Source organism: Rhodamnia argentea, chromosome 7, assembly GCF_020921035.1.
Source record: "Rhodamnia argentea isolate NSW1041297 chromosome 7, ASM2092103v1, whole genome shotgun sequence".
Lineage (NCBI taxonomy): Eukaryota > Viridiplantae > Streptophyta > Magnoliopsida > Myrtales > Myrtaceae > Rhodamnia > Rhodamnia argentea.
This window is the reverse complement of record NC_063156.1, coordinates 20202492-20230320: the sequence shown is the minus strand read 5'-3', so window position 1 is coordinate 20230320 and position 27829 is coordinate 20202492. Positions and strand designations below refer to the sequence as shown.

Sequence of the window (27829 nt, the reverse complement as noted above, 5' to 3'; positions counted from 1 at the left end):
TCTAATGCGATTAGTGTTGAACTGTGAATTTATCAAAAAAGGAGAGGAGGTCGAGAACTCTAGAGGTGGTTATGATTAGTTTGTGGAACCCCTAATGACAATAGTCCCTTGTATGGTTTATATGGTGATAACTAGCATATATGCTAAGTGATTGACATATTTGATTGTCGATGTGTTAGACTTTTACTCGCGGAGCTTTTAGCAAACCCTCGTTAAATTAAACCTTTTTTCAGATTAGCTAGCCAGTGAAGATGGTACAATGAAGAGTAGCGAACATGATATGGTGGTGGTGTGAGATTGTGATGGGGATTATAGCTTGAGAGGAGTTAGTTTTGTGTAATCTCGATTGACTTTGAAATGAATAATGTAACTAACTATCTATAACTTATAAAATCAATCATTTATGGTATCAAATAATCTTGTTCATGTGTGAATGCTATTTATATCAGGTATAGGTAGTGAAACCCTATGAAGCCATACCATGTAAACGCGTGCCTATCGTTTGTGAATGCACTTGCATAATGACCTATTTTCATAGAGTCTCCCGCATGCACCATAGAATATATGTAATATCACATTAAAGAAGAGAATGTTTAGTAGGTGTTGCCCTAGGACGTCATAAATGATCTCCTTGAAATATAGTTTAGCAAGATGAGATGCATCATTCATTTTGTAACATGGAACAAAATGAGTCGTTCTAGAGAATCGATCAATGACCATCATGACGGCATTTTTTCCCCCTCTGAGTTCTTGAAAGAGTTCCAATGAAATCCATGCCCAGGGTTACAATGGAATCGGAAGTGGAGTATACATTGCCTCATGGAAAGGACTCTTTGTTCTTTGACAAGTTGCATACCTTGAAATAATAGCCTACACATCTTCATTCATCTTTGGTCTATAAAAATTCTCTTAAAGGACTTCAAGAGTTTTTTTTATAATGAGGTGGCCAATCAATCCTCCACCATGTGCTTCTTGGATAAGCAATTCTTTGAAGGAGCTCTTCAGCAAACATAATACTTTAAAAAGAAACCCATCGTAGACAGAATAAATACCTTGAACTCCTTGTTTACAGTTGCCGATAAGAGAGGAAAAATCAGGATCGTCAACATAAAGCTCTTTCATCGATTGGAAATTAAGGATTCTGAAATCCAATATAGAAAGCTTTGAATATCTTTTTGATAAGGCATCTGCTACCACATTTGTATGATCAAGTTTATATTTCAAGACAAAAAATGAAAAGGATTTGAGAATTTCCACCCATTTAACATGTCTCGAATTAAGCTTGTGTTGGCAGCTAATAAGCTTGAGAGCCTCATGATCAAAATTAAGAATAAACTATTTTGGTCTCAAATAATGACTCCAATGATCTAGAGCCCTCAACCGGCATAGAACTCATTGCCATAAGTCGAGTAGCTCTTCAAATCTATCAACTTCTCACTATAATATGCTAACGGCTTTTGTTCTTGGACAAGAACAACTCTAATGCCAACTCCACTTGCATCACAATCAACTTCAAATACTTCAACGAAATCGGGTAGGACAAGAATAGTGACTCACAAAATTTCTGCTTAATCATTTCAAAAGCATTGTATGTAGTCTTTATCCATTCAAATAATCCCTTCTTCATGCATTTAGTAATAGGAGCCATGATAATATAGCGGTTCGTCACAAATCGCCAACTAAAAGATGCAAGTCCATGAAAACTCCTCAAATCGACCAAGTTTTCATCGCTTCTACCCTAGATTGATTGACAGAGTTCCCATCCTTTGAAACCACATACCTAAAGAATACATTACTTGAAAAGAAGAATTGATACTTCTCCATCTTCGCATAGAGTTTTTATTGCCTCAAAACCTTAAAGACTTGTTTCAAGTAAGCGACATGCTCTTTCTCATTTTTACTGTAGAAAAGTATATCATCAAAATATAAAATAACAAAATGGCCAATTTATGAACGAATTACTTCATTCATGAGCCTCGCGAAAGGTACTCGGAGCATTAGAAAGTTCGGATGGCATAGCCAAAACCGTAGAGGCATCCTTTAGTTTCAAATGTTGTCTTTCATTCATCACCTTCTCACATTCGAATATGATGATAGCCACCCTCGCAAGTTTATTTTTGAAAATACAGTAGAATCACATAATCCATCAAACATGTTATCAAGTATAGGTATAGGATACCTATACTTAATAGTGATGTTGATGGTTCAGCTATCACGGACATTCTAAATGAACTGCCTTTCTTAGGACCACTAGAGTACAAACAAAACATGGATTGATGTTTTCTCGAATGTATTCTTTATCGATAAGTTCATCAACATGTCTTTGTAACTTGTCTCCTCTTAATCGGTAGAGAAGCACCCCGCAACATATCGATATAACGTTCAATACCCCTCAATGGAGGCAATCCAGGTGGCAAATCCTCCGAAAACACATCTGCAAATTCTTTCAACAAGGAATGCATTTTTGGATGTAGGGGTCTCTAATCTCACTTTTTTTCCCCAACCATAAGCAAAACATATACATTCTTTTGTTTGCTTTCCAGACCGAAGTTTCATTGAATAACAAATTCTGTTTTCTAGTATTTTCCTCCTCCAATTGATTTTTGGGCATCTTGGTTTGATTCAAGAGTGCAAGAGTAATGTGTTTTTGTTCCTTGTGAAACAAATACATGTTTCAATGCCCGTCATGCATAACTTTTCTATCATATTACCAAAGCCTTCCCAACAATAAATGGCATGCATCCACGGAAATATAACATTACACAAAATCTAATATTGGTAATTCTACCCAAAACAAAATGACATTAGGGACTGTTTGGTATCACTTCCTTTGTTAAGCCATTGGAGTTTGTATGGTTAATGATGCTTAGTTGTTGTTAACTTCAATTTGTCGGTTTATACGACGGTGAAGCTTCCTCCATTGATAAAATCAGTACAAACATTCCCGTTAATAGTGCAATGGATATGAAAGATGTTCTCCATTTGCTCATCGTTATCCGGATAAATGACGGTTTCGTAATGCTATCCGGATAAATAACAACTCGCCATCATCAACCTTTAGCCACTTCTTGTTCTTCATATTCGAAACCATTTTGCTCAAGATCATTCTCAGCCTCTTGAAGTTCCCAACGAATCTTCTCAATCTCTTAAAGAGTCATAACTCTCCGGTTAGGATAATTAGCTTGAAAATGCCCAAAACTCGTTTGATCGCATGAAGCCAATCATAGAGTCTTCAGAATTTAAACTTCCTTCAAACCATACATTTCTACTTTGGTTTCTTGATCATTTTCTTTGTGCGTCCCTCTTCTTCTCTGAGCATGGAATCACTAGAGTTTCTTCTAATAGAATCGGATTCTTCACTGGAGATTCGGCGAGAATTTGAATCGTCACGTCGATGTTAATCGTCGGGACGTTTTACTTGTTGCTCTTACCTCACCGATTCCCCAAGCGATCAAGGACTCTCACCGTTTGTCTTTGGAGATTATCTATTGATCTCGTCTATCCTTGTGCGATTGCTCTAAAGTCAAGTCTCTTGAAGCACGATCATCCATGTCAAGTATAAGATGGATAAGGGAAAGAATCACTCAAGACGAGTTCAATCTTACTCTGATACCAACTTGAAGCGTGCGTGAGCGAGTAATTTCGAAATTGAAAACTTTCGGGTTAAGTGTATGGATGGTGTATAAAATGTTCGGTGATTATGTGTATGGAACGATCACCACCAAGACATAAAGAATACACCACTAGCCAAAGATAAAGATCTTGATTCGGATAGAAGCTCCTTACTAAGATCTAAAAGATAAACCATCAACCAACTAAGTCTAGAGGGTTTTTGGCTCACTACCAAGGATGAATCTATCAAAGGTAAACAATTTAACTCACAAAAAGAAATTCTCATTCATTCAACAAGTCTGCATAACAATAAATAGAGGGACTCAGACATAAAAAATAGACAAACATACATGAGACTAAACAAGCTTTAAAGAAACATAAAAACCATAAAGTAATCAAAGTCCTAATAACTAAAAAATGCATTAAAAGGCTTAGGAACTAGAAAGGCATTTAAAAGCATAGAAACTAGATCTTGATAGCTCAATCTTGTTGATTATCTCCCCAAATTTGTCTACCAGCCTTGACCAGCAAATAATCATATTGAAATATCGCCAAATAATCAAGGAAATGACTCGAAACAACCTCCCATTGATATGCTGTCAATTCGCTTTGAAATCAGCAACTATTTTGATGAATCGATAACTCTTCCTGCAAGAAGAATTGATAACTCTCTAGCTGATAATTTACGCATCAACATTTTTATTCTCAATCCACCGTAGCAAGTTATAACCATAATCTACCTAGCTTGAATGAACATCGATGTAGCTAGACTTACCAATGGAATCAAATTGGAACTTAAGGATTGTTTTGATGAGTTGGATGCTAATGCGAAATGTATTAGTAATGCGTTTCTGAATCGATTGGACAAGCAGAAATCCAATCGAAAGACGAAACGATAATGTGTCAAGAACCGACGGACGGGGTTGACGACATCGGATCGAGCTCAAATTCGATCGGCTAAAGCGAAACGACATCCCGATCAATATTTACCGCCTTTGGCCGTGACTAATGATGAATTTTGGCAATTCGAGATCGTCCATATGGGTTTTCCTATTTTTTTTTTTAGTATTTTCGGGATTTATTTTACTATTAATGGCAATTTTGTAATTTTGAATTTTGATGTTTAAAATCCTGCTATGGTTAGGATTAGGGTTAACACCCTATAAAAGGTGTGTTTATGACATTTACGAGATGATCATAATTTTTTTATTATCAAACTTTTCGAGATTTCTCTCTTAAGTAAGTAATTGCTTGTTATCTTCACTAAACGCCGTGTCGGGTGGTATCGAGCCTATGGCGACCGGGCGGTGGTCTTCATGATGATGCTCGGGAGACCGGAGCCCCAATCTTTGGGGAGGACGCGCCGCAACGTTTGGAGCAGCGATTAATGGAACGCATGGATCAACGATTTGATCAAAGCTTTCGTCGTTTTGAAGAGCAATTTGATGAGGTACCAAATCGATTCGAAGGTCTCGGCGTTGATGTGAACCGGAATCGGCGGCATGATAGAAGGCCGGGTGCAAATTTTGCTCGCGGTGACCTCGTCGATAGGCATGTTCCTGTTCACGGGCAAGATAGCCCTTTATATTTAGAAAGTTCGGAAGAAGAGGAGAACGAATTTTCGGATGAAGAATGTGCTAATTATGTAAACAGAAATCACTATGGAGGAATTTGGAGGGGACGTTTCGACGATCGTGATAGAAGAAATGGCGGACGACGCTACGACGATCATGAAGGTAACGACTTTAAACTAAAAGTCGATATACCTTATTTTAATGGAGGTTTAGGAATAAAAGATTTTCTGAATTGAATTGCGGATATCGATAAATTCTTCAATTATATGGACACCCCTAGTGAGAAACAGGTGCATTTAGTAGCCTGTAGATTAAAGGGGGGGTGCGTTTGCATGGTGAGAGACATTACAGAATAAGAGAGCGAGAAGAAAGAGAGAGGGTTCGAACTTGGCATCGAATGAGGAGGCTGCTGAAGTAGGAGTTCCTTCCTCCCGACTATGAGCAGATTATGTTCCAGCAGTATCAATGTTACCAGCGGGGCAATAGGACTATGCATGAGTATACGGCAGAATTTATGAGATTGGCGGAGCGGACTAACCTGTCGAAGACGGAGGGACAACAAGTAGCCAGATATCTCGATGGGTTAAAGCCCTTCATTCGAGAAAAAATTGGAGTGCGGTTTTTACGGAATTTGTCTAAAGCGAAGAACATGGCGATAAAGACAGAATTGATGCAGCAAGAACGAGGTAAAGGGATACGAGAATTATAGATGTAGCAGTTCGGACAGTTTCATAAAGAAAAGCAGCTTTGATAATTGCTATTACGTAGGGCGAAGTCGGGACGATAAGGCGGTAGAAAATCGCCCTATGAATGAAGCGAGGGACAAGGGAACGCAAGCACAGAAAATTGTGAACCCAAATCCTCATGCTAAACCAACGGTGATAAAGTGCTACAGGTGTAAACAGCCGGGGCATTAGTTTAATGAATGCCCTTAGAGGAAGTCGATGAACGTGGCAGCGAGAGAAGAGGAGGAGGAAGATGGATATTACCGTGAACCGGATGGTGAGGAAAAAGGTTTTGAAGATGAGGAAGGAGAAGGAATAAATTGTGTGTTGCGCAGGATGATGTTAGCCCTAAAACAGGAAGATGATTCGCAGCGCCATCGGTTATTCTGAACCCGATGCACCATTCTAGGTAAAGTATTTGATGTGATCATTGATAGTGAGAGCATTGAGAATATCCTCGGGAAGGAGGCGATAAAGAAACTGGAGATACTTGTGGAGAAACATCATAACCTCGGGAAGGAGGCGGTAAAGAAACTGGAGATACTTGTGGAGAAACATCATAACCCCTATACGTTCGGATGGATTAAATCTAGAGCGGAGAGCATTCAAGTGAGCAAGCGTTGAAAAATCCCATTCTCCATCGGTAAGTATCATGATGAGTTGTATTGTGATGTGGCGGACATGGATGTATGTCACGTGTTGTGTCATGACCCAAACCTTATGAGCTCACCAACATCCTACTTGGCCACGCTTATGTACAGTTTTCCAGGATCCAATGGCCAATGACATCGATCTAAACATGAATGATAAACACGCGCAGAAGCGAAAACCAAATTCCATACAAAATAAATAACATGATAACTTGGGACAGTAAAAGAAAAATTTATATACATATACACATATCCTTTAAAAGAGTCAAACCCAAAACTTCAGAGGTCATTGTACAAGTCTATGACCACCTACAACAAAAATGAACAAGTGGTCGAAACCTCACTTCCAACTCAGAAAGGTACTCCCAAAAAAGTCAAAGGGGTAACTATCTTAAGCCCCATCCTTGCTGTCCTCTGAAGAAGCTTCCAGCTCCTCCTCCTCCTCCTCAGTCTCAGATAGCAGCTCCACATCCGATGGCTCCACAATCTCAACGTCCTCCTTTGGCTCCAAAACCTCGGGATCCGACTTCGAATCCTTATTGCCGGTGTCCGGGCTTGTCACCACACACCATCAAGAGGGGCAGCGTGAGTGGGGTCCCATTCCCCAACTCCATCAAAAGGAATGTCAAAACCATTCAATGGTCTTACCAGTATATCCCTATGGCGGTGCGTCAACGCCGAATAGGTATGGGGTTTCCAAAATTTTTTTCCATTTACCCGGATAGTCATGGTATGCCTATAATACACTTTATCTTCCCCCACAGGATACTGCGTGATTATAGTCTCCATGTCCCGGGGTATCCCGAATCTTTGTGATGGCTCATTCATTGTCGAGGTTGAGGGTCCGAAAAAGGGTAACCCACGACGGGGTGAGGATGAATCTCAATAAGAAAGTCCATAATCCTAAGTTAGGGCATTAGTGCCTCCGGACACATCCTAGGTAAACAATTCGAAACGAGATCAAACTCAGCCAATAGAACACACGACATAATTCAAGAAATAGACATCACTCTTTCTTCCAACTCACTACGTCTTTAATAACGCTACGCTACTCAAAAGCCCGCGTTTAACGCATCAGGCTACAATATATATGGACATACCCGCATAATAACGCCTCAGGCCATTATATAGTCCGGACCCGCGTCATAACGCCTCGAGTCGATACAACCCGCGTTTAACTCCTCGGGTTAGCATCTCGTGTTAAATGCCTCAAGATGAAAAATACAACCCCGTGTAATAACGCTTCAGGGTAAAGTATGGTCTTATAAACACAAACCCCGCGTTTTAACGCTTCAGGGTAAAATATGATCTTATAAACACAAACCCTACGTTTTAACGCTTCAAGGTAAAACTTTCATACATGCTCAATTTTTTTCCTCATAAAGACCATATATCAATAATTTTCCCTCGAACGCTTGACCGATACCACACGATCACATTAAACCTTCCGACCGATCAATCTAAACCACATGATTCTGCTAAACTTCTTGAATAGCATATCGGAACCACACGATCTCACTATTCTCCCCAATCTCTCAATTGAGACCACCCGATCCTTCTAATTATCCCAATCACTCACTCGAGACCACACAATCTATTTATACTGAAGCAATATTCGATCGGCACCATCCAATTCACTCACGTTGAATAAATAATTGATCGGGACCACCCGATTAAAGCACATTAAAGTTATCGGCCAATCGGAACTATATAATTAAATTATACTAACACAACAATTAATATGTATCACATGATTAAATTATAATAAAGCAGGGATTAATCGGAACCACACGATCGAATTATGCTAATGTAGCAATTAATTGAGCCCACACGATCACGTCATCATAAAGTAACATTTACTTTGAACCACAAGATTAAAGCATCATAAATCAACAATTGATCACGATCACCCGATTTAATCAAGATAAAGTAATGAATAATTATGGCCATATGATCAATCATCATAAAGTAACTTTTAATCCAGGTCACCCGATTTCACTCATGAAGAACTTATCACATCTAGACTACAAGATCATCTCTCTCTCCTCACCAATTTCGGCCAACATGCTTGAAGAACACAATCAAGAAATTTTTCACCCAAAACTATTCCAATCTTCATCCTTTAGCATCCTAACTACCTAATCAAGGTTTAGGAACTAGCTTACCTTAAAAATCTAGCAAATTCTACGGTTGAAATGTTGAGAAAATTACGGTTTGAACGGCGGCACCGGCGGCGTCCCTCTTGGCCGGCGTTAATCCACGGCAATCTAGCAACTCCGGATGGCTCATGGCGGCGGGCGAGCTTCGGTGGTGGCTGGCAGCTCATAGTGGGGCTAGTGGTGGTTCGATGAGGTTTCGGCGGTGGTGGTGGCGGTAATGAGGGTGTTCGGCTAAGTGAGGTAGAGAGTAGTAAGAGAAAATTGTCTAAATAATGAAGAAGAAGATGGATATCATTATTAGAATAGGTTAGGATAATATTTAGAAAGATATTTTGGGTTGAATTATTGGTCTTGCAATGAGGAGAGAGAGAGAGAGAGAGAGAGAGAGTTGTGGGGCCCACTAATAATTCATCTCATTTTGCTCTTAAAACACAAAAAAGGCATTTTGGTAATTGTTGCACAAGTGGGCTTAGTCAAAATTTTCGACCATGAAGGGTAAATGATCGAAATGTCCTTTAACCGAAAAGGCTAGATGGGTATTTTTCAAGGGTAAATGGGTCCTTTCCCATTTCCAACCTAAATTTCGTTTTTCTAAACGATTTGAGGCGAACCGCGAAGTAACCATACTTCGAATGAGGCAACGTCCAAAAATATAATTATTAGAATCCTTGAAGGTCCGACGTCTAATTTCGAAATCCGATTCGCGATCAATCTCGATTAATTGAAATTTCAGCGTATTTCAAACTAACAGACAGCTTTTAGGAGTTACGCGTATCGACCCGCGATTAATATCAAGTTTAAGAATTACTCGAGCCATGACGACTTTGGTTGTCATATAATTGCAATGGTCAATCACTAGTCCCGATGGACACGATCGTTAGAAAATGATTTAGGGACGTTCGGAACCCATACAAGATCAAACGAAATCACCCGTGATCCAAACGTAGGGTATCATCCAAATTGTCCCTTAACTGTTCTAGGATCAGCCTATAATGGTCCAAAATATTCCCTCGACAATTTTCATGGCCAAAGAGTTAGTCTATGATCAAGTTCTTGGGTCCACGTACTTGTTTTTCTAGTTAGCCATTCCCATTTGGTTAGTCTTCTTAAGAGGGATCAATTACGAGTGAGATTTAGCTGAAATACATCAATGAGACATTTCATTCATTCAAAGCTTTAAAAGTGGGTCAAAATACGGGATGTCACATGTTGTTTGGAAGGCCGTGGCAATATGATGTAGATGCACAGCAATCTGGAAGAAGCAATTAGTATAATTTGGTGAAAGATGGAGTGAAATATACATTGTTGCCCTTGAAGAACAAAAGAAAACAGGTTGCCGGAAGTAATTTCCTTACCCTTATAAGGAAATTTGAGTCCGAAGTTAAGGAGATCAAACAAATTCATGTTTTGATAGTGAAGCGGGCAATTGAGACAGGCTGAATTACAAGTGGAGGAGCAACTTGAAACAGTTAGGCCTTTATTGAAGGAATTTAGCGAGCTGATGCCCAAAGAGATCCCGGACGAGTTGCCTCCTATGCGCGATATTCAGCACTATATAGACTTAATTCCTAGTGCTAGTCTGCCTAATTTACCACACTACATGATGAGTCCTAAAGAGAGCGAGACTCTAAAGGAGAAGGTAGAGTTGTTGCGAAAGAGGCATATTCAGAATATTATTAGCCCATGTGTTGTTCCTACTTTAACTCTTAAGAAAGATAGGAGTTAGAGGATGTGCGTAGATAGCAGAGCCATAAATAAAATAACATTGGGTTACAAGTTTCCAATTTCAATATTGGATGACATCTTGGATAGGTTGCATGGAGTTAAATGGTTTTCGAAGTTGGATTTGAAGAACGGATATCATCAGATTCGTATTTGACACGGAAATGAGTGGAAGACAGCTTTCAAGATAAAAAGGGGCCATACGAGTAGCTGGTGATGCCGTTCGAACTTTCTAATACTTCAAGCACTTTCATGAGGCTTAATGAATCAAATTTTGAAATCTTTTATTGGCAAATTTGTCATAGTTCATTTTGATGATATCCCGATTTATAGCAAGATTGAGGAGGATCACTTGATGCACTTCAAGGAGGTTTTGACGACTTTGCGGATTAATAAGCTGTATATAAATCTTAAGAAGTGCGGTTTTCTGACTAATAAGCTGCTATTTTTGGGATTTATTATCATTGCTGAGAGAATAGAAGTGGATGAGGCGAAAGTAAGAGCAATAAGAGAGTGATCAACTCCTAAAACGATTTTTGAAGTTAGGAGTTTCCATGGGTTGACTACCTTTTATAGGCGATTTATTAAAAATTTCACTATTATTGCAGCCCCAATTACAGAGTGTACGAAGAAAGGTAAATTTGTATGGGGGAAGAAGCAGAGAACAGTTTTGCTATACTAACAAAAAAATTATGTACTTTTCCTGTTCTTACCTTACCCCATTTTGATAAACTGTTTGAAGTGGACTATGATGCTAGTGGGGTGGGCATATGAGCTGTTTTATCTCGGGAACGCAAATCAATTTACTATTTCGGTGAGAAGCTTATGGACCGAGGTAGAAGTGAAGTACTTATGACAGAATTTTATTTTTTCGTAAGGGCTTTAAAGACTTGGGAGCATTATCCGATTGAAAAGGAATTCATGCTATATTTTGATCATGATGTTTTGAAGTATCTCGAATAGTCAAAAAGGATTAACAAAGATATGCATGTGCGATGGTGTCAATTTTTACAAAAGTTTCCTTTTAAATTACAACACAAATCGGGTGTGCCGAATATAGTGGCGGATGCACTAAGCGGGAGAGCCGGCTTGTTGGTTACATTAAGCCAAGATATTCCGGGATTTGAGCAACTGAAAGACTTTTATGTAAGCAATGATGACTTTGGGCGGATTTGGGAGTCATGTACTGCCGATCAACTCGTGCAAGATTTTTATGTGCATGATGGGCATTTGATGCATGGCAATTAGCTTTGCCTTCCTTGAACATCATTATGAAAGAGGGTAATTCGTAACTTACATTATGGTGGTCCGGCTGCACATTTGGGACGCGACAAAACTATTACTGCAATTAAGGAGCGATTTTACTAGCCCCAATTACGTAGAGACGTCGGTAGGTATGTGCAAAAACGTTATGTTTATTAGATTGCTAAGGGGCAATCTAAGAATACAGGTTTGTACATGCCTTTATTTGTTCCTGGCAATATATGAGAAGATCTGTCTATGGATTTTGTACTTGATTTGCCACGAACCCAAAGAGGCGTGAATTCTATTTTTGTTGTGGTAGACATATTTTCTAAGATGACACACTTCATTACTTGTAGAAATACGTCCGATGCAATAAGTGTAGCCAGATTATTTTTTAAGGAAGTGGTTTGCTTGCATGGAGTGCCTAAATTTATTACTTGAGATAGAGACAACAAATTTCTAGGGCATTTTTGGAGGACTTTGTAGAAGCTATTTGACTCTTCTTTGAATTTTAGTAGCACATCACACTCGTAGACTTATGGACAGACAGAAGTGGTCAATAGAACTCTGGACAACTTGATTTAAAGTATTTGTGGAGACAAGCCGAAGCAATGGGATATTACTTTATCTCAAGCGAAATTTGCTTATAACAATGCAGTCCATCGTTATCTTTGGTCGGTCACCTTTTTTGTTGTGTATACAAAGGCATCTCAGCATACTTTGGATTTGGTTCAATTCCCTAAGCAAGCAGACAAGAATGTCCCAAAGGATCATACGGCTAAACAGGTTGTAGAGGTGCATCATAAAGCCAAACGAAGTCGGGAGGAAACTAATAAGAAGTATAAGACAAAGCAGATAAACATAGATGAAAGCAGGTGTTTGGAGTAAGTGATTAGGTCATAATATTTCTTCGTAAGGAGCAGTTATCGATTGGATCTTACAGCAAACTATAACGGAAGAAGTACAGATCTAATCAACGATAATGCTTATGTTATAGACCTTCCACATAGCATGGACATATCCAACACTTTCAATGTTGCTGATTTGTCGTCGTTTCATGAGTCTACCAAACCAATGTATCTGGATTCTAATTCTAACTCGAGGTCAAGGTTTTCTCAAGTGGAGGAGAATGGTGTAAAATGTATTAGTAGTACGTTTCTGGATCGATTGGATAGGCAAAAACCCAATCGGAAGGCAAACCAATGATGTGCCAAAAACCGGTGGACCGGATCAACGACATTGGATCGAGCTCAAATTCAATCGGTTGAAGCGAAACGCCATCCCGATCAATATTCATCGCCTTCGGCCGTGACTAATGATGGATTTTGACGATTCGGAATTGTCTAGATGGGTTTTCTTTTTTTTTTTTATAGTATTTTCGATATTTATTTTACTATTAATGGCAATTTTGTAATTTTGGATTTTGATGCTTAGAATCCTACTAGGGTTATGATTAGGGTTAACATCCTATAAAATGTGTGTTTATGAGGTTTTTGAGATCATAATTTTTTTATTATCAAACTTTTTGAAATCTCTCTTAAGCAACGAATTGCTTATTATCTTCACTGAACGCTACGTCGGATGCTCCCGCATCAAATATCCATATGTATTATTTAAAAAAAAAAAAAGAATCCTCTATTGATTTTGGAGTATTTTATACACAAATTTGATTTATATACACTTAGGCCATTGATAAGTTCAACGCAGCCGCTTGTTCCGCAAGGCCGGATATGAGACTTTAGCTTGTGCCTCATCCCACTCCCGCTTGAGTTGCTTAATTTGTGCTTGGAGAGCGTTATGACTAGGCTTCACCGATTTCTCCGGTACGGAGGGCAAGAACTCGAGATTCGCCTGGAGATTGATGTACTCTAAGGATGCATGATGTTCCTTCATTTGTCCTTCCAACTCTCCAACATAATTAATCTCCTACGAGTGACGGCCGTGCCATGCGCTTTCGATGTAGTCCACTTTCTTTTTGTAGATACATAATTGAGATTCACTAAGATCCTTTTGGGTGAGGTCCAATTGGAAGATGTTAGGCCTTAGAGGAGGTGGAATTTCTTGAAGAGCACCATATTGTCGAATAACTCTAAGAGGGTAATAAGATGTACACCCCGTGAATCCCATCAAAGGGACCGGATTATCCGATAGGTGGGTAAGATGCGCAATATGTAATCCAATCCACCTAACGTGCCATAGGAATTCCCTCGAAGAGATGTTTTTCAAAAAATTCATCCATTTGGATGATCTTTTTGGAATGGCTTTCATGTTTTGCAAAAAAAAAATTGATTGGAGAAATGTGATCACTAATCTCATGTAGGCCCATCTTGACACTAAATTTTTTGATGTGGGAAAGAAACCAGATTTCCAAAAGTGCAACCGGTGCATGCAAGCTTCCTTGTTTGTTTTTCTTAAATCGTGTGAGAGATAAAAGAGTTTCGGCCAAAATCATGTTGGTGAAATTCATTTCGCAACATACTTGCCTAACTAGATGTGCAACCAATGGATTCATGGCATCCTTAGCTTGAGGAAAAACTACAAAACCAAAGAATGCTAAAAGAAACACCCTAGAGGACTGACACATGGATTGCTTCGTTGGATATCCATAATGTTCGACTAAAAAGGTGAGTGGACAACTATCATTATGAGCTTTCAAAACCTTCTCTATGTCATTGACTATACCTTCCAAAAATTCAGCTAAGACAACTGCAGACTCTAAACCAGTGGGAGGCCTAACAAGTTTAGTGAATGGGGTAACTCGTATGGCAACGTTATATTCCTCTATTGTTGGGACCAATTCATGTCTACCGAATGTGAACGTAGACGTCACGGGATTCCAAAAGTGAGCCACTGCTTGGACTAGACTTATGTGGGTCACAACGTGAAGCAAAGACACAAGTTTTCCAACTTTTGAATCGATGTAATTGCGACCACTCTGATCTAATCTCTTCCGCCATTTCAAGAGTATGCTATTGGAAGCGGGGATGACTTCAATGTCGGAACTCCGCTTTGTACCTAAATCACAAAGGACGTCTGATTGATTATTGCAAATAATTTGAAGTAGGAACATAAATTACAACAAGCCAAACAAATACAAAGAGATAAACAGTCAAGAAAACTCAAAGAGGATAAGGACTAGCGAAAATACAAAGATATGCGCATAACTTGTGAGGTTTGATGGCCATTACTTAAGGTTCCCATTTAGATTGAAAAAATGGGTCTAGTGAGATGAGCAAGGCCGAGCTGACTCACTATCGCCTATTACTTGTAGCTAAGCTCAGCCTTCTCAACATCATCCTACTTGAGGATAAATACACTACAAGTGTGATAGTATTTCAGCGCTCACTTGAGTGTCATCACTTTTATTCCAATCAATTGAGTGTCATGACTTTTAAAAGAAATTCACTTTGAATACCATAACTTTTAAAAACGCTCATCCAAGTGCCGAAAATTCAATGTCATAACACTTGTGAACATTTTTAAAATTTATCTCACTCGAGTGAACGATTAAAAAATCATATGGCACTTAAGTGATAGAAAAAAAATTATGGCATTAAAGTGAATGTCGTATGTAAGATTGTGACACTCAAATAAACGTTATACGAAAGTTATAACACTTATAGGTTGCGTTTGGTCGTCAGTATAAAACTCGGAATATGATATATTTTATCATATTCCGTGTTTGGTAGGTATCCCGAATAGTATAATGTCGGATATAAATGGAATATAACCCGGATAAAAAAATCCGAGGGGAGGGGGTAGGATAAGGTCGGATAGGATTTCTCTTATCCGTCATATAAAAGCTAACTTTTAGAATGATGACAACTTTCTTGTCTCATTTGTTTCTATTTTCATTTATTTATTTATTTTTTGCAAAGAGGTTTGAAAATCTAATAAAATGTGTATATTTTCAAGTTTTTTTGTGTATAAGAACGTTATTTTTATAGTAATACGATCAGAATATTTCATGAGCATCACGTAGGGGCATATAAGTCCTTTATATTTATATACGGTTTCTACCAAATACGGGATAGGATACGATATAAGAATATTCGACTTTAAATCCGCAGTTCACTAAATAGTAAATAGGATATGGCCAAATCCCTAGATTTCTTATCCTATCCTATCCAATCCAATCCTATCCCGACCAGAAATCCCGATGACCAAACGCGGCCATAATGTTCTTTTTCCTCCTATTTGGCTTCTTGGAGTGTAAACCGGGGTATTACATCGCCAAACGAGTGTGAAAATATAGTGCTAAAGCATGTAAAACATGCACGACATGATATATCATGCATACATTTCCTAAATAATCTTTGCGGAATTAAAACATTCATCCTTACACCTCCCCGCAAAACAAAGGTTAGCGCAAACACTCAGCCCTTATAAATCCAACCTATAAGAACATCTAAACAGCAGTTAGGGGCGCACCTGGGATTTCACGGGCAATGATGACATCACACAAAAATGTTCTCAAAAAGAGAAAATCAGACCTAAGTTCTCTACAGATTTTAACCAGTCCCCGGTAGAGTCGCGAAGCTATCGCGATCCTCCGAGATGAACCCCAAGGTGGTGAGATGTATTACTAAGTGAAAAAATAAAAGGAAAAATATATACCAGATTGCTGGCTTCCAGGAGAAAATTTTTCTTCTTTTTGATCATGTCCGAACCACACCTGTTGAAAAGGGTACTAAGATCAAAACTAGAAGTTACTTGTGAACTAAACATTAGACAAAAGTTACAAGCAAACCTCTTCCGCCTTCACTTGAGATGAGTTAGGGAACAAGAGGTACTAAAACTTGGAAGTTTCTGACCGAGCTGATTTTGGTGAGCTCTTTGCATATCGAACTTCGGTGAATCAGATTCTTTAGCCAAGCCAGAACTTCCAGAATTTATATGTCCTTCGTTTGAGTCTTCTTCCATAGGACATCTTCTTTGTGGTTGGATATTGGCAGTAGGTAACTGCACTGGTGTTCTAGACAGGAGAAGGGGCTCACTAGAGCCCTGATTCTTCAAGTCACAACCATGCTCCATAGTAAGAATCCTCCTTTTCATGTCACATTCCTGATACGAAAAGCTTAAATCTTGTTTGGCAGGATTATCAAGCAAAACAGGTTCTACAAAAACAAAAAAGAATGTGTAACGTATCAGAAGATTGCATGCACGCTTATAAACCTCATATCAGGCGCAAACTCAGGAGAATCATACTCTGAGATGGCATGAGTGTTCTTGAAGCATTGGGACCAACAGTTGCTGAAATTATTGTAACGGATGGCTGGGATGTTCCAGATTTTACATCAGGTGTTTCTTTTACGGGGATATCAGCCACATCAATAGCATGCTCCTCACCCTAAGGAAGAAAACAATGAAAAAAAGTAATCTGGACTCGTTCATGGTAAAATCAGGACCCCAGAACTCCTGATTTGCATGAATTTATAAGTAGAAAAATGACCAGATTTCAAAGGTTACCGAAAAATCAAGTCTTTTATCAATTTCTGCACCATGCATTACATCGACGAGTGGAGCATTTGCAGAGCCATTTGGTACAAAACCAGAGTCCTGACATTAAAGACAGATGATAACAATAGATGAGCACTTAAAAAAATTCTTAAGATTTATCCATATTGAAAACGTCAGTTTGAAGTACCTCTGACATCAAGTAATTGCTCACTTCAGGGGCATGGGGTAAACTAACAACCTCGTCTTCGTAAAGTACTTCAAAGGTTTTGCTTAATAGGTTTTTGTCAAACTCCCTGGATGAGAAATATCATATCTCAATCAGATAGTATAGAGATCAGAATGCAACTCAAATCCAATCTTTTGATGTAGATGGCTTTATAAACTTTGACTGAAAACTAGAGACTTACTTGAAAAAGTAACCCCTGACATTGCATGCTACATTTCTTGCCAAACAAAGGACTGGAATAGCTTTTGCAGTCTGATGAATACCCCAAAAGGACATATGAGAATACATACTTTCATCTATATCATTCATAGGAAAACCCATTTCATAAATGAAACCTCAACAACATGCCCAAAAAAGCCAAAAATAAAAAATAAGAAAAACTGAACAATGAATAAAGCTAAAGGTCATTTGGACAAGTGGCCTTTATCCTCGTTCACATATCAGTTAGGACCCCCTTCAATAACAAGAATGAAGCAATCAAAGAACATAAAAGGAATTGGGGTGAAATGTAACGAATCAAAATGGTAACTAATGTGAATATTACTGCAGTTGGCGACAGTTACGTATGTGAGTATACCTTCTTAGAGTTTGATTTTTATCGTTTCAAACTACTGCAGACATATAAGCAAATTACCATTCTACTGCCAAGGCGAGCCCTATTTAATGGTCTATCTGTGATGTTACCTTTTTGGCAATGTCAATTTCATTCCCGTTTCTTAGCTAGAATCACAGTATCAAACAAGGTCTAGAAGTTATTATAAAATATTAATTCTTAATTGTTTGAGTAACTGTCTTCCCATTTCTCATGCAAATCAGTCAGACTGACATAATGACAATTAGGCACAAAAAGAAGCTCAGTGGAATTTTGTTTCACAAGCATAATAACACGACTACCCAGAACAGACGTAATGAATTCATGATCTACTACCTCCGCCTGAGGAGCATAATATGGAGCAAATGGAGGAACTACATGCACACGTGGTTGATCCCTATCTTCCCAAACCTTCGAGTGGTCATCAATCACCATTGTCATCTTGGGATGGCAATTACCATCCTGAAACACACTTAGCAATGATTTCCTTGAACCTGCCATTCACAATATATTAGGCGTAGACACTACTGGGAAAGAAGACAGTTGAGCACCAATGGGAAAATGAGGAGCAGTTGTTCACTAGAATTTGCCCAAGTAATAAAACTAACATCCCATTAGTTAGAAGAGATAGGCAATCAAAAGAAGGCATCCGTGAATCATTAACCAAGATTCCTATGTAATTTCACAAAACAAGAAAGAAAATTTAATATAGGATTGCAAAGCCAGGTGGAAGAAAGTTAGTGGGACTGTGGGAGGAAGTATCATAAAGCCAATAACATTTGAAACAAGTGTTAGTAAGTCTGTGTACATGTAACACATCCAGTTGACTGACAATATTCCCATTAGCAAATTCATTCTCCTGTTGGTTACTCCACATATAACCACACTAGCTAATGAGGTTCTACTGGAAGTAGAAATTACTCATCATATAGTAATCAACTTGCAAACTCCACACATACCATCTCCTACAAGCATCTTATTTTGTACATTAGCAGACAACTTACCTGGTTTGACACAAAAAACACGGTTCAAGACTTGTTCTTTATGAATTAGGTGTGCTTCAGGGTCAAGAAGTCTCCACATCTCCAAAGCATAGTCTCTTTCAGACATCGTGCACACATAAACTTCAAACCTCTTACGTTCTTTAGCTGTTAAGTAACTCCTCAAGTGGTCCCAAGCAGGTCGTAATCTTACTAGCACACTAGTGTCGCGGATCTGCAAAAAGGGAACAAAAATGCTGACACGATAATTACAGGAGGCTTTCTATATCTTGAAACATATAATTCAGCATCAACCTTAAAAAAATCATCATTGGACATTATGTAGCGATTGTGATTTTTTTTTAGTTGGGCGAACAAGACAATGCTAATAGAAAGAAGAAGTGGAACCTCATCAATCAAAACCTGCCCGCTACACAATGCTGAATCATGGACATACGAATTGATTTTGACGACAAGAGAAGTTAGTCCACCATTATTCACAACACTTTCTCAAGGTGCAAAAACATTTGATTGGCAACTTCAGTTGAAAGTCATAACCTAGATTGTAGTTTACACTCGAATAGAAACATGCATTGCTCATAACCATTTGAACTCGGTATGTCTTTGCTCACTGGAAAGGCCCACGAGAACTCCGAACTTTTGTCAGATGCCAGAAAATTAAAAAAAAAAAACACATTTATTGCACGAGCCACTACAGTAGATAAATGAATTAAATAAGGGGAGCCAAAATTCTTTCTACAAGTAAATCAGTCGGCAGCCAATTTTTTCCTGCTTCAAAGCCCTTGATCAATCCTAAATAAGTTCTCCTTGATGCAAGAGAAAAAGTCCTGGATCTGATTTGCCTCAAACCACATGCTATGGTGCATGACGACATCAATTTAAATATAATAATCACCCACAGAGCCAGTGTTCCATCCACTAGAGACAGCTTATGCTATAACACCAAAAAAAAAAAAAAAAACAAAACAAAAGAAGTAAAAAACTAGACAAGAATAGTAGCCAAAGTATCTTCTAACCTCAGGATTGATGCGGGTGAGTATGATATTCTTTTCCTGCAATCTAATAACAGGTCTAACAACTTTCTCATGGCTATCTGAGAGCTGAGGGACTTCCTCATCCTGAACCTTATACGTCTTTCCATTATCAATGACACAATCACTGTCTACATACTGCTTCAATAGAGCTCTATCATCTTCGTACCGCTTCAGTTCAGCTGACATTCCTGATATCCTCACCGAATCAGTCTCCCTCGCAATCCTGCCTCGAAGAGCCTCAATTCTGTCCTTAAACGACTTCCTTGTGTTGGCAACAATGAGTGTCGCATCAAGATCAAACACAATCGCGAGGCACCGTAGATTGAGCAATCCCAGAGAGGATTCGTAGAGACCCAAAGGAACCGAGAAGCACCAAAAACACGGGGACTTCTTCTGCTTACTAGGCATTGCCACCAAGTGTATTTCTTCTTCGCCAAGCAACACCACAGCAGTCTGCCAAAACATATTCATCCATCAGAGCTCTCACTCACACACTCTAAAACCAACAGAAACACTACACGCAGCAAGGACAACGCAAGACCTGACATAACCAAGCACTCTGTACAACATCAAAGACATAGAAATTGGACGACTCGTCGGGAACAGAGACCTTGAATTCTTGGAAGCAAGAGGCGTGCAGGTTGATCAAATTCGCCTGCTCGTCCGGAGAGGACGACTCGAGCTTGCATCGGACCGAGAAAGAGGACACCGTCTGTAGAATCGAGAGAGGGGGACACCTCTCGCTTATTGACGAGATGTGGTGGATCCGAATCTCATTGTTGGGGAACTGGAAGCTGTGGCCGTTCGCGGGAACCGCGTCCAGCTCCCCCAGGCGCAAATAGCCGTGATACACCACGGACTTGAACGCTACACGGCTCATAGAAGCTCTCCCGGTCGCCAGAACCGAAATCGCCGCGGCGCGTTGAACCGACAGAAGAATCGCAAAATCGCAAACGTGCGTCGGAGAAATCAAGCTCGCGTTTCTAGGGTTTCGACGGATTGCGGTGATCCCTCCCCGGCTCGTCCACGTCCCCTCCCTCACTCTCTCTCTCTCTCTCTCTCTCTCCAATCGCGGGAATCACTGCGAAATCTGAAACGGACTTATATGGGCCATGGGGAGGAGAGTTAAGTCGGCGGCCGAATTTCAAGTGATTTTACGAAAATACCTTCATCGGCACGGACAATTTGCCTTTTGCGCTACGTTTTCTTTTGATCCGATTCTCTGTTGGCCCTTTATGCAATTATGAACTTCCCCATCCCTTGCCTGCTCTCTCGTCTTTTGAAAGCCGCGGCCTTAAAAGGCTAGTTTTGAAAATGAGTAATTGCATTTCTCCGACTCTTACTAGCGTACAACTACCGCGCTAAACGGAATGTATTAAACTCTTACATTCGTTAGATTTTTTTTTTTATGAATATCAACTAAATATCGTAAGTAAAAATATGTGACGATATGAAATTATAATATTTTTTTTCCACAATTTTTTGCCTTACAAAAGATTGATTAATTTATAAGGAGCATTTTTCTTATGTTCTCCCCTCATTTTGTTTCTTATTAGGATTTATACTTGCCCATTCAATATCACGAGTCTTATATAACCAAAAAAAAAAAAACACATACTACAAATTAATAATTATTGAAAATTGAATATTTTTTGTAACTCTTCCTATTAATTATATATTACTTATAAAATGAAGGATTTTTCCGAAGGGGAGGACGAAATGAAAACGGAACTTTTAAGCTCCTTGGAAAGTTCCCGAACCGTACAGGAGTCCAGATCATCTCATCCTCCGCCAGTGATCCGGAAAGTGCCAAAAATCTTAGGCGAGCGAAGCGACCTTAGTGGGAAGAAAGAAGCTAATAAAGATCGCGAAAGAGGCGAATTGCAAGAAAGATTCTCAAATCCGACCCTTGCATCATCTGATCTCAACCGTTTATCATGATTGTTTTGTCCTTGTTCTTGGCTTTCCTGGCTTATCTCCATGCCTTCCATCAGATTCTCTTCAGAGCTCATCTCTCTCCTTTCTCTCACTCCCAACCATTTATCATGATTGTTTTATCTTGACATTCTATTTTTCAGATTTTTATACTTTTTCTAAAGATAAAGACAAGAAAAGATAGAATAGGTCTCATTATTCCTACATCTTAGGAAGATTCTATTGATACTTCTAAATGGGTCACTGCGTATTTTGCTTGTGCTTAACGTTTTTCGATTCTACTATTATCGAGTCTCTTTTTCACATCTATATAAATATAGGAACTTCTCATATTTCATCTTTATTTTGTTCTAAAAGCAAGATTTGTATGAAATAATACAATTTAACGGGTCACTTACATTAAAATAAATATTTCAGATTTACAAGGGAAAAATTCACGAATTATGCTATGATAGATATGTCTACTTTGCGAAGACAATGCCTTGGACGCTGTGGCTTTTACATAAAAACACGTCTTTATTAGATCTAGAAGCGCCTTCCGAAGGTTTGCTCCCGGAGGTTGGGCAAGGGCGGCGACGGCCTCGTCTAGGGCTAGGCGAGGCCATGATGTCCTTCGCCCAACCCTCGTGAGGGTGTCAATGCCCTCGCCCTGCATCAACGAGGGCTATCGGCCTTTGCTTGGGATCGAGAGAGGTCGGCCGGCAACTCTCGTCGGCCCTTAATCAACAAAAAAGTGCCAAAAAAATTATAAAGAAAATGTCAACGTCAGCACCATGCATGTCACATAAGACAACCAGTGTTCACGAATATTAATTTTTGGCCAAAATCAGTCGAATAGATTCAATTGGCATAAATGCAAAAAGTTTATGACTAAATCGATGTAATTAAAAAATTTAGTACTGAATTGACACCAACATAATAGGTTTATGACTTTTTTTTACCCTTTTCCCATTCACTAGGTTTCGACCTTTAGAAGTCACTAGTATTCTCACCAATTTGATCATAAGCATATGCAATAAACCCTTTGCAGCTAGTAATAAAGAGCACCCATCTCGCTCACACATGAATCTAGGCTATAATACGCAACTAAATTGACCCGCTTTAGTCCTTTTTTACTCCGTTTACTCAGGGCGCACATGGTAACACTTCTGCCTCTGAAACACCATCGGAGGCAGAAGTTGATTTTTCAACTTCTCCATCAAAAGGAGAAGTTGATTTTTCAACTTCTCCATCAAAAGTTGATTTCTCATAAAAAAAGACATTTGATAAAATTTCTACTTCTAAAATTTTTACTTTTAATAAAATACCGGCGGCGCGGCGGGCGGCGACCGGTGGCGGCGGGCGGCGACCGGTGGCGGGCGGCGACCGGCGGCGACCGGTGGTGGGCGGCGGCGCGGGCGGCGGCCGGCGGCGGCCGGCGGCGGCCGGGGATAGGCGGCGGGCGGTGACCGCGGCGGCCGGCTGCGCTGGCGGCGGCGACAGGCGGCGGGAGGCGGAGGGCGGCGACCGGCGGCGGCCGGCAAATGGGGACCAACGGGCGGGCATTGGTCGGCGGAGTCGAAGAAGTGATTTACGAAGCCGAGAAGCTAAAATTTTTAGCTTCTCAAAGTTGGCCAAAAATCCAACCGGAAGTAGAAATCTCTTTCAGAAGTAGAAATTCCTACCGAAAGTCAATATTTTTACCAAACGGATTTCGGTTTCAGAAGCGCTTTTGAAGTGTCTTTACCAAACGGATTTCGGCTTCAGAAGCACTTCTGACGCAGAAATTCAGCTTCTGAAGTGTTATCATGCGCGCCCTCAGTCTCCCGTTGGTTACTCCTCATATGACCACTTCAGCCTGTGAGTTCCCACCGAAATTTGTGATTACTGCATGAGGACGAACCATCCAACTTTTAATGGGAAAAGTACACTAGAAGTGTCATAACTTTTGTACGGCGTTCACTTAAGTGCCATAACTTTTAAAAATCGTTCACTTGAGTGCCATGTTGACATGGCAGCCGGAAAAGCTGATGTGGCAGTCGGAAAAGTTACTATAAATGCCGAAAAAGTTATTGTAGTATGCCGGAAAAGTTATCGTAGACGCCGGAAAGCTGACGTGACACACCGGAAAGTTGACGTGGTAAGCCGGAAAAGTTACTGTAGCACTCAAGTGAACGATTTTGCTCCGACGTAGCACTTAAGTGAACGATTTTTAAAAGTTATGGCACTTAAGTGAACGTTTTGAAAGTTATGGCACTCAAGTGAACACCGTACACAAGTTATGGCACTTCTAGTGTATTTTTCCCAACTTTTAATACATCAGAGATTAATCAACTCGCAAACCCCTCAAATATGTCTCCTAAAAGCATCTTATTTTGTACATAAGCAGACAAAGTGCCTGATTTGACACAAACAACAGAGTCTCAAGAGTTGTCTTAAGCATGGTCTCTTTCAGCTGTTAAGTAACTCCTCGAGTCGTCCCATGCGGGTCGTAATTTCACTAGCACACTGGTTTCACTGAGTAGCATAAAAGGGAATAAAGATGCTAACAAGAAAATCACACAAGGCAACAAATTCCGCGTTTGTCCCGAATGGAATAAACCAATCTCTGACTGAAGCTGTAACTTCGAAAGAAGTGACAGAGGCAACCTTTAGTTGATAGCTTTGAAAGCTCTTGGGCCAGATGGAATGAATGGACAGTTTTAACGGCACATAATTTGGTAGGAACACAGCATGATCTGTTCACTATGGTGAAGAACTTCTTCGATCCGGGTACATTGAACCCTACTCCAAATTAGACACAAATATCTCCCATACCAAAAGCCCCCCATCTAGAGAAACTTGAGCAACACCGATCTATCAGTTTGTGCACCTTTGGTACAAGATAATATTCAAGTATATAGCAAATCGCCTAAACCTTGGCTGCCGAAATTAATTGCGGCAAAATAGAGTGCCTTTGTAAATGACAAACAAATTCAAGACAACATCTTAGTTGTTCGAGAAGTTATTCACTAGCTCAAAATCAGGAGAATGAAGAAGAAATTTCAAGTCAATCGCAAATTGAATATGCAGAAGGCATATGACAGAGTTGAATGGGATTTTCTTGAGGCTTGTAAGTTAAAGGTGGATTTTTGTGACAAGTGGGTCTCTTAGTGTGTTCCAACTATATCCTTTAGCATCAAATGTAGCAGGGAACCTCCTCCCCATTTCAGCCCATCAAGAGGTCTGCTATGGGTGATCCTCTTTCTTTGTATTTTTTTCATTATTGTGGCAAATGTTCCATCCCTTCTTATTAAGAAAGCAGTGAAGGATGGCAATGTTAGGGAACTCAATCGAATAGACATTGTCCTACTTTAATTCATTTGTTGTTTGCTGATGATTCTATCATCTTTTCCGATGGGAAATTGAAAGTGTCAGAACCTATCTTCTACACTTCATCAATAGTGTTTTGAAACGAGTCAAGCCATAAACTTTAACAAATTTGGGATACTCTTTAGATTGGTATTAGTCCAACAGACTTTACAGAGAAAAATTGTCCAGAAAATGAGAGTCCTTGATGTGGATAAAGTTGGGAAATATTTGGGAATTCCTTAGATTGGTATTAGTCCCAAAAAAACAAATGTTTGTCCGGATAAATGACGAGGGTGAATACAAAGATGAAAGGATGGAAAGAGAAACCAATTTCCAGAGGTGATCATGGGATCTATTTGTTGAAAGATCAAATTGCCTTCTCCGATGACTAAACGTCAAGACATTACACATCTCCATTGAATACTCTGACACCATCGTTGCCCGAGTCCTCATCAATAATGGTTCCGCACTGAACATATCTCCTTAGGCTACTCTTCACCATCTAGGAGTCAGACGCTGAGAAGATTCACATGCCTAAAACAGCAGTTCGCGCTTTTGATAGAAAAAAAAAGGTTATTGTGGGCGATATAGAGTCGAACTGCTAATCGGTCCGGTCATGTTCCTCGTACTTTTTCAAGTTCTGGACATCCTTAGTGCATTTGGCATTTTACTTGGAAAGCCATAGATGCATATGGCAGAGATTGTATCTTCGAGTTTTCACCGGAAGGTCCGATTCGAGGTATATGGGAAGATGATTTCGGTCCATGGAGAAGTGGACTTTGAGATCTTCGAGTTTTCACCAGAAGGTCCGATTCGAGGTATATGGGAGGATGATTTCGGTCCATGGAGAAGTGGACTTTGAGATATATCATGAGATAGGTCATTCTTTATGTTGAGCTAGAATCCAAAGAAGAGTCCACTTTCCCCTCCTTCGAACCTGTGCCCACGATCCATTTGCCTGGGAGGACATTTATGGACACCCCTGAAATTTCAAAACCTGCGTTGATGACTCGAAAGATTACGCTAAGTGAAGGGAACACATTCCCATTACATACACAAGCGAATTATACCAAAAAACGTGTTCAGAATCAAACTTGAATCATTGATCTTAAAAATATATCACGTAATGGACATACTTCGTTTTTCCAAAGATTGAATATTATCACTGCAGCGGGAGAGTACGAGCATCTACCGATTTCGCATTCGAATGAGAGGCAAAATCTCGTCGTCGCTTTTCTCCTTTCACCGTTCTTCTCTTCTGTATGTTAAGAACGTGAGAGGAACAACCAACGAACATCGAATATAAACGCGAGAACATTCTTTTATATTACGTTCTCAAAGAAAGTAACTGCCCTTGGCAGTTGTTTGTGGGTAATGGGCAGGGTTACCCATCTTGGGCAGCCCACCCATCCATATAACCCAATATCAAGAAATGGATTTCACCTTGGTATTGACTGGTTTTAGCTTATATGGACAAGGAATTCCTGAACCTATTGAGGCCCAAGGGGGCTCAAAATTTTATCAAACGTTAATGTTTCTCGACATGTATCGCATTCGTATTTTAATATGTTGCTAGCCATTCACATCGCATCCAGGCTCGACATAATGCACTTCTCCTCTGTTCGGAACTCGTCTTTCATGCATGCACTTCGCTGTCCACGAGGGTCCAAGCTTGATCCTTGATCACTGGATCAACTGGAATTCGTGAGACCATCGCTTTCCAACGAGATGCTCTTTTCTAGAGCTTTGGCTTTTTTGGCTCGACGTTTTTCTTTTGGGATTTTCTTTTCTTTTCTTTTTGCAACACATTTTCCTGGTGCACATTTATGGATCCATTAGACTTTTGACTTTGCAGCTCCAGCAGCTCTTGAACAATCCAACAACTCTGGACTCTCAAGGCCTTTGCATTCGGTCGGCGCTCTGGATCATATTACTTTTTTCCAGGCCAATCATTTGCATTGCTTCAGTGCCGGAGGTAATCATCAAATATGTTTAGAAATGGCTTACTGGGTCAATGAGATTATACCTTCGGGGGAGTGAGGTGAGGATGCATGAGGAGGGAATAGGGTTTCACAACCTGTACACGACATATAGCACATACAGTGTAGCTTGTATAGTAAAATACGATTGTATAGAATCAGACTAGAAAAAAAAAAAGAGGTTATGCAATGAATAATAAGTGCATAGGATAGTGATATGAATCTTAGGACAGTAAATTCCTATTTGAGTTCATGAAGCCACTGGAATTTATTTTGTTGAGGACGAGAAAGTTCTTTTCACTTTTTCACCATATAATTTCACCCCTACCTCCATTTTTCCTCGACGTGAAATGGTTCTTAACAGCGTAATTAAAAAAGAAAATTTCTCGGACCATTCAGGCTACTATTGTGGATAGAGGAGCGAAATGCCCTTGTTATTTAGGTCCACGTACCTTTTATGATGATAAATCCCTTTATCCCGACAACTCGAAACTTTTTGGCTCCTCTCACAAAAATATAAATAAGGGACTGTGGAGAGGATAGGGCATACATTTCTTCATCCTGACACATCTCATTCATCGTTGT

General features: G+C 39.7%; 1 protein-coding gene across 2 annotated transcripts in view; it reads right to left on the bottom strand.

Moving 5' to 3' along the window:
- LOC115756190 (RNA polymerase II C-terminal domain phosphatase-like 2) overlaps positions 1 to 21048 on the bottom strand; it is a 44514-nt gene extending 23466 nt beyond the window's left edge. Inside the window, exons 1-4 of one of the 2 annotated variants that reach the window (XM_048281696.1) lie at positions 21043 to 21048; positions 20611 to 21011; positions 19983 to 20453; positions 18970 to 19180 (exon numbers count right to left, since the gene is read on the bottom strand). In XM_048281696.1, coding sequence (XP_048137653.1) covers positions 18970 to 19180; positions 19983 to 20453; positions 20611 to 20880 — 952 coding nt within the window. In that variant the 5' untranslated portion in view covers positions 20881 to 21011; positions 21043 to 21048. The other variant, XM_048281697.1, reaches the window with a different exon arrangement.
- Positions 21049 to 27829: the final 6781 nt, after the last annotated feature.